General features: G+C 47.4%; 1 protein-coding gene across 3 annotated transcripts in view; it reads left to right on the top strand.

Moving 5' to 3' along the window:
- LOC118287037 (dynamin binding protein) overlaps nt 1–8,029 on the top strand; it is a 40,557-nt gene that overhangs the window by 31,000 nt on the left and 1,528 nt on the right. For 2 of the 3 annotated variants that reach the window (XM_035611756.2, XM_047327604.1), the window contains 12 exons: nt 1,548–1,762; nt 2,200–2,299; nt 2,686–2,833; nt 3,947–3,964; nt 4,878–5,077; nt 5,203–5,333; nt 5,435–5,539; nt 6,014–6,142; nt 6,266–6,601; nt 6,734–6,955; nt 7,058–7,256; nt 7,349–8,028. In XM_035611756.2, coding sequence (XP_035467649.2) covers nt 1,548–1,762; nt 2,200–2,299; nt 2,686–2,833; nt 3,947–3,964; nt 4,878–5,077; nt 5,203–5,333; nt 5,435–5,539; nt 6,014–6,142; nt 6,266–6,601; nt 6,734–6,955; nt 7,058–7,256; nt 7,349–8,028 — 2,483 coding nt within the window. The remainder of the gene's footprint in view (nt 1–1,547; nt 1,763–2,199; nt 2,300–2,685; nt 2,834–3,946; nt 3,965–4,877; nt 5,078–5,202; nt 5,334–5,434; nt 5,540–6,013; nt 6,143–6,265; nt 6,602–6,733; nt 6,956–7,057; nt 7,257–7,348; nt 8,029) is intronic. The other variant, XM_047327603.1, reaches the window with a different exon arrangement.

The following is an 8,029-nucleotide window of genomic DNA, read 5'->3' as shown; positions in this document are numbered from 1 at the left end:
GTCTTTTGTTTTCAGTCTCTCTGTGTATTGTGTCGCCGTCTGACTTTTTAGACCCATTAGTGAACTACTTTCTCACCGGGGGGGGGGGGACGGACGCTTGAGCGTGGTTCGGCAGTTGGCTGAGCCAAACGGTGACGGATGCTGCGGGGAGGCAGGGTGCGAGGGATGAGGAAAGCTCCTCTGAGTTGAGCTTTAGCCAGGTCACGTGAAGAGGGAGAGGGAGAGAGAGGGAGAGGTCAGGGTTGGCGAGGATCAGAGACGGACTTCAGTTCACAAATTGTAATATGTGCATTTTGCTAAATTTTCTTTGAAAATGAAAAAAAAAAGGTTTTGCAGTTAAGTTTTGTAACGTCTTCAATTTTGACTTTTACTAGATATGAACTCAATAACTTTTACGGTTACACTTTATGGCATTTGCCTTATATTAACAGCCCAACTGTACGGTTGTAGCCGTCTTTTCATATGTGCGCGTGTGTGTGTTTGCAAATTTCCAGCCCGGGGGTAACATGGGGATAAGAGGAGTTAACTTCATTAGCCTCTGACAGCCTCTGTTCATTAGTGACGCAGCCTTTATCCATCAACACAGCCAATCGTCCCGCTGTGACATATCGAAGAGAGACCGAACCAAAACGATAAACGTCCTCGCACGGCTACATGTTTCTCCCTCCACAGATTCATTATTCATGTGCTGGTGTTTCTGCTGCTACTGTAACAACAGTACGTGTCAACGTCACGATCAACCCATTGCAACCTACTGTTGTCATTAAGAGATGCAGAAGAAGATGTGGTGATTATACTTAGAAATACATTATAACAGTCGGCAGTTGGTGGAAATTAATGAAGTACATGTAACTGAGTTCTGCTCGGGTGTTTCAATCTTATGCTGCATTATATTTCTGCACCACTACACTGCAGAATGCAATACTGTACTCTATATTTATTTGATGGCTGAACTTATTGGTTGCTTTTCAAAATTTCGATTTTACAAAGCGACGATGGTGCATGATCAGCTCCAAAAATATTAGTGCTCCAAAGAAATTAAAACTAAAGTAAAAACTGCCAAGGCTCTCCCATCACTCTTATAGGCACCGCTATCTCTCGTCTAACTGCTTCTTCTGCCCGGCTCCCAGAGAGCCCTGTGTGTCTCTAGTTGCTGTCACAGGCCATTGTGCTGCACACAAAGAGCCCGAGTCCACTCCAGTTCTGGGTCCATTCATAAAAAGCAGCGGTGCGTGAACCGGGCTCTCCCTCCAGCCCCAGGGAGCCCCCAGAGATCAGCCCTCCGAGAGTGATAGCAGAGACACTGATCAAAAGCTAGTGAGACAAGACGAAGAGCGGAGGGCGGACCGGGTGGGTGGGCAGGGGTTGGACATCGGCTGGGAAATGTTTCTTTCTCTAATCCCTTTTTTTGCCCCAACAAGCTTTGTGGTTATGCCTGTTTCACGACAATTAATGAGCAGAAATTCATAAATCCATGAGAGGAAATTCATTTTCTTCTTAAAAACGGTTTCATCATAAATCACTACAAATGCATTATCTCCTTCCAGAGATGACGCTCCTGTCGTCCCAACCCAAACCCGCGGACTGCACCCCGACCTCGGACTCCGCCCCCACCGCCGGCTCGGGCACCGAGGACCCGGAGCTGCGGATGCTGGAGAAGAGGTCGAAGGTCATCGAGGAGCTCCTGCAGACGGAGAAGGACTACATCAAGGACCTGCAGATGTGTGTCAAGGAAATCATCGAGCCGCTGCAGAAGAAGCAGGTGAAAAAAAAACATTTGGACATTGTGCGGCTGGAGGTCTGAAACACTCGGGACAGAGTAGAGATAATGCGACACGTTGTGTTACATGTTACCGCGGAAACAGAGCAGAAAAAGAGACATTAGCAGAAAGATTGAATCGGGAAATTGAAAGAACAAAGTGAGTGAGTGAGTTTCTGCACAGGCACACAAGTGTTCCAGTCTTGGCCAATCTTGGCTTTGATCATATTTAGGATGCATTTACCTGGGACATAAAAAAAGACCTTTACCTGAGTCGTCCAGCTTGTATAGCCACGATTCTCAAAACTGGATTAAGGGCTTAACACACGCGCAATTATTTTCAAAAACGATCTCGACCTACAAACGAATCCACTCAGTAATTCTGACTTTGTGTGTGTGTCGATTAACTCTTCATCATCGTTTCGACTCTTTCTCTCAAGGTGAAGAACGTGGACTTTGACGGGCTCTTTGGCAACATCGGCTCTGTGATCGACTTGTCACAGCGGCTGTCCGACACGCTGCACGAGACGGACTCTATTGGTGAGGAGACAGTTTTCAAAAGACCCACGAGGCTGTCGTTTTACCAACAGTGTGCTTTGTACATTATTATTTAGTTCCAACTGTAAACTGACACCTGATCCAAGTTTTATTGGCTGAATAAGACTTTGAACTTAGTCTGGAAAATTGCCACCATTAGAGGTGAGGGATGATAATGTGATTGCGTTTTATTACTTCATGATTAACTGTTGTTTTCAGGGGAAAGGGGGAGTAAATATTCTGTAAACATCATAGACATGTTTTTTTATTTTTCCTTCTTGTGCTATGGAAAATGCACCCAAAACCAGATTTGAACTCAAATTGTTTTGTGTGTATCACCCTTTGTCCTGTGCTGCCCTGCCTCACACGTCTGTACCCCGTCCACGCAGGTAAGGTATTTCTGGACTTCAAGGTCGAGCTGGAGGAGGTGTACAAGATCTACTGCCAGAACCACGACGATGCCATCTCCCTGCTCGAGAGCTACGAGAAAGACGAAAACATCCAGCGCCACGTGCTGGAGTGTCTGGACAGACTGAGGTAAGTCTGGCCGTGAAAATGTTCACTCGTTCGTTTCAGCTCCAGATTCTCAGCTTTTGACCTTGAAAAAAAAAAAAGGTTTAGCATGCGAGTGACCGAACACGTGCACGTCAGTGTGTATGTGTGTGTGTGTGTGTGTGTAAGCATGAAAACAAAGCCGGAGTGGACACTAATGTAGAAGTAAAACATTTACTGTAAAAGGCTCATTTATCATGTGCTGTTTGTAGAGTTTAGTTCGTGACAAAACAAAAGTGAAACGTGTCGCCACGGCGCCTGTGACATGCGACTCTTTCAAAACGATACTGGGTCGACATACCAACTTGTACCTAAGTTTCAAAGAGTATTTCTGTAATATAATGATTTAGGCAATTTTATTCTCTGTTGTCCCAGTTTATGTTTCGAAAAGTCATGTTGTTGTGGAGTAAAATGCTACTGCAACGTTTCCGGTCACAGGGTCACATGGAATTTATTTATGACGTTTTTAGTTTTTTTTAAGCAGACTTTCTACTCGGGCAGGTTATGAGAGGGAAGTAAAGTAACAGTAAAACTTTAAACAGAAGAAATATTTTTTGTGTGAAGCATATTTACCCTTTAAATCTGACAGTTTTCTGTAAAGACACCATAACCTTGCTCTGTATGTACATATAGTTTTTCTGTGGCACTCAGCAATGTGGAGCAGTTAAAGAATGTGCCCTACCCGGTTTCACCTCTTAGTTTCGCCATCAGTGACTCAGACGTTTGACTGTACACTGCTGAGTGTCTGTACGATAAAGTCACCGATCCACGTTTGAAGATAAACACAGGATTGTTAGAGCAGGCGGAAGCTTTAGGGGGGGGTCATGTGCGCTGCCGCTCCTAGAGACGACATGTTTTACTGCCCGTCTGGTCCAGGTTTGAGAGAGAATGCACAAAACAAAAACCATGACAACCACGAGTGCAGTGGACTGTGCGAAGTCCAAGATTTAGTAGTTCATCGCAGAAACACGCCCTGTAGATTTTGTTTTTTCGTGTACTGCAGAATTCACAATTCAATGAAAGTTGTCCTCAAGTCACGGGCTTATAAACCCTGTTTGTGTTATCTTTCTATCCCTTTTCCATTCTTCCCCTCATCAGGGCCATGTATCGAGAGTGGTAAGTCGCCATAACGAGTGTCGTCGTGATTTCCAGCATGAGAATCCTCTTGCCCGCAAGCCTTTTGCTCACTAACCCCCCCTGGAATTGGTGTGTGTGTGTGTGTGTGTGTGTGTGTGTGTGTGTGTGTGTGTGTGTGTGTGTGTGTGTGTGTGTGTGTGTGTGTGTGTGTGTGTGTGTGTGTGTGTGTGTGTGTGTGTGTGTGTGTGTGTGTGTGGAAGTTTTTAAACACATTTGTGCTGACCTTCAACGGGCCATTTCATTTTCCCTCCCTTGGCTGAGATGGACTCCTGTTCTGTGTGTGTGTGTGTGTGTGTGTGTGTGCGTGTGCGTGTCTGCATGTGCATGTGTGTACTGAACATTACTGCTGTGAAGAGAAATGTTCAATCAATGAACCTCTCCTCCTCCCGTAAAAGTCATTGTTGATCCTGGGAAACGGGTTTAATGCCATCTGCTGGACTAAAACAGCAACAGACGTAGTCAACATACTTCGAGAAAACATACAGTTGGATCTTTTCTCGATAGTGTGAGATTTTTAAAAAAAAATCACATTTTGGCTCTGAACAAAACCAAATTGTGGAGTTGAATTCCTAAATTAAGAAGCTGCGTGACCTGTGTGTCCTCGAGATTCCATTAAAAACTAAGCTGAAATCAATATTGCTAAACATATTGTGTCTTCCCTCTTCTTTTGTATTTGTTATCATCAGCATAATGAGATGATGTTGCATATCATTGGATCAAACCAAATCCACATGATACAAAGAAATGTGTTACACGAACATGGGAAGAAACATTTCTTTTTCAACATATGTCATTAGGCGTACCTCGGAGTGTGATGCTGTGACGGTCTTTCATTCTCTGTACGCATTCTCATTTTCTCACCCGATCTGCTGTCTCCGACTCTTTTTTTCAGGGGTAAAACAAATTACATCAACCTGGGCTCCTTCCTCATCAAGCCGGTGCAGCGGGTGATGCGTTACCCGCTGCTGCTGATGGAGCTGCTGGGGGCCACGCCGGAGAGCCACCACGACCGGCCCCAGCTGACTCGGGCCCTGCTGGCCGTCAAGGAGATCAACGTAAACATCAACGAGTTCAAGCGCAGGAAGGACCTTGGTAAGAAAATCCCTCACTGCGTTTCGTACATGCCACGCACATCGTGGGTTGAAATGTAGCTCTGGGTGTCGGAAGTACAAACGCTGAGTTCTCCCTGTCTCATGTGCTCCCTCTGCTGTCCACAGTGGTGAAGTACAGGAAAGGGGACGAGGACACGTTCATCGACAAGATCTCCAAGCTGAGCATGCACTCCATCATCAAAAAATCCAACCGAGTCAGCAGCCACCTCAAGCACCTCACGGGGATTTCACCCCAGGTACGTCACGTAATGCGAGCTGCGTTCCCAACCGAAGTGAAAAGTTCACATTAAGGTTAAGAATATCAGAAATAATGTCTCGTCTAAAAATCTTTTCCCAGATCAAAGACGAAGCGTTTGACGAGGCAGAGAAGAAGTTCAGGTTGCAGGAGAGGCTCATCAAGTCTTTTATCAGGGACATCTCCCTCTACCTGCAACACATCAGGGTAGGAACCCCATGACCACAATCACATAAAAAAACCCTAACAACTCATTATTGGTCATATCAGAAACTCAAAGTATTTTTACTTAAAATGCACCTACTGTGTGTCATTCATGCCGTTTAAGTTCTTATTTGAAATATTTAGTATTGATTTACTTTGTTGGCATAATAATCATGGATACAAGGGCCGGTGGAGAATGATATTTCCAGTGTATGTATAGGAAATGCATGTTTAATAACTCATCCTTTATATCAATGTGGCTCAATATTGTGTCAGGACTATACAATGCTTTGATATTGAAAACACTACACTTCTGCTCATCAGAATAACAATTAGAGCGTAAGCCTATAAACTGTGTTCTTCTTCTTCTTTTTCATGTATTTAACACACAAATATTCCAGTAACGGTATTTGTAAATTAAAAAAAAAATCGTTTTCATATTTTTGGATCGTAACTGTAAAAATTACATCTCTTCAGGAATCCGCCTCCGTGAAGGTGTTGGCAGCCATCAGTTTCTGTGACATCTACACCGAGCGCAGTGCGCCGGACCCCGAGCGCTTCCAGAGAGCCCACCGCTGCATCAGCGACAAACAGTTCACTCACTTTGTAAGTGCTGCTGTTAAGCCTCACTTAGTTGCTGTCAAAGTGCATCGGGAATTACCTCTGATCGCGTCAAATCTACCTGTCAACCCCCCCTCCCTTTCCCCTCTTCCCTCATCTCCCGAGTAGAAGGAGCGCACCGAGGCCCTAGTCATCAACCCGCTCACCCAGCTCCTCCTCATGTTCGCCGGGCCGCACAAGCTCATCCAGAAGCGCTTCGACAAGCTTCTGGACTACGACAACTGCAAGGAGCGCGCGGACCGCCTCAAGGACCGCCGCGTCCAGGAGGAGCTGCAGGTGGCACGCAACAACTACGAGGCGCTCAACGCCCAGCTTCTCGACGAGCTGCCCAAGTTCCACGGTGCGGCCGAGGAGCTGTTCACGGGCTGCGTGAGGGCCTTCGCCCATTCTCAGAAGGACTTCATGAAGACGACGCTGGGAGAGCTGAAGCCCATCCTACAGATTGTGAGTGTGTCTTTGTCTGGCTGGGGGGGGGGGGGGTTTTCGGAGGCGGTGGGCGAAAGAAATAACAGTCCTGCGCAGCTGTACTTGTGTCCACATTCTGCTATCAATGACCCATTTCTTCTAAATCTCCAGTTCTCTAAAAAAGTGGGTACGGAGGGCAACCTCATTGCCAAGTTCCATGAAGAGCACGATCGAGTTCTCCAGCTTCTGCAGAGCTTCAGCTTCTGCCCGGAGAACCTGCCTCCAGCCGCCGCCACCACCACCACCACCGCCGCCGCCGCCACCACCACAAAAAAGACCTTCGAGAAGAAGACTCTGGAGAAGCAGACATCTAAAAAGCAACTGCAGGCGCCTGTGAGTTGAACTCTCTTCCCATTTTTGCCGTATCGTGTTTTCCTAAATAACGCACAGGGAGTTTTGCCGCTAACGCGCGTCTTGTCCCTCGTTCGCTTTCAGCCAAACTACACCATGCAGACAGAGGAGCACCGCGCAGGACTTCTGGTTCGCTACGGTCCTGAGAAACTCTTCCAGGCTGAGAGAAACTTCAATGCTGCCCAGGACCTGGATGTCTCTATAATGGAGGGAGACCTCGTGGGTGTAATCAAGCCGCAGGACCCCATGGGCAGCAACAACCGCTGGCTAATTGATAATGGAGGTAGGCAATTTGCTCAAAGACCTGATTTGAGTGAGCCTCCACATTGGAAATTGTGATTAATTCTACTTCCGTGTGCTTCTCATGTTTCGCAGTCGCCAAAGGTTTCGTGTACAGTTCCTTCCTCAAACCTTACAACCCACGCAGAAGCCAGTCGGACGTGTCCATCGAGAGCCAGTCGTCCAACGAGTCGGGCTACGGCGGCTCCTCTCCCGTGTTCTCGCGCCAGAACAGCAACAGCACGCTGACCTTTCACCAGGACACGGCCACCGTCAACTTTTCCTTATCCCAGTCGCAGAGCCATCCGTCGCCGCAGCCGTCGCTGGACTCGGCCTCCTCTCGTAGGAGCCATCCCAGGGATGCGCCCAACCCCGACTCCGCCAGTCAAAGCAACTCCGTAAACTCCTCGCCCCGAAATCCCTCGAACCGGAGGGAATTTTCGGACCAAGCGTGCAGAAACTCCCACAGTCAAAGAGACGCAGAGCCCTCGTACCGGCACGCGGCCAATCACAGGGACTCGTACGACACGAGCTACGCGAGTTCGAGCAGCCACAAGGAGACGTCGGACCTCTCGGAGACAGAGTCGTCTTCTTCCCACAGGAACAATCACTCGCAGCGGTACGGGCACACTGACAAAGCCTACAGTTCACACCAGTGGAGGAATGGAGACAATGGTGGCCAGAAGAAGTCCTCTTACTCCAGAGATGAGTACATCGAGCCGGAGCCGGAGCCGGAGCCGGAACCAGAGCATGAGAGTGAATTGGATGGTCATCAGG

The sequence above is a fragment of the Scophthalmus maximus genome, chromosome 16 (genome assembly GCF_022379125.1).
Source record: "Scophthalmus maximus strain ysfricsl-2021 chromosome 16, ASM2237912v1, whole genome shotgun sequence".
Classification (NCBI taxonomy): Eukaryota; Metazoa; Chordata; class Actinopteri; order Pleuronectiformes; family Scophthalmidae; genus Scophthalmus; species Scophthalmus maximus.
This window is presented reverse-complemented; position numbering and strand designations above follow the sequence as displayed.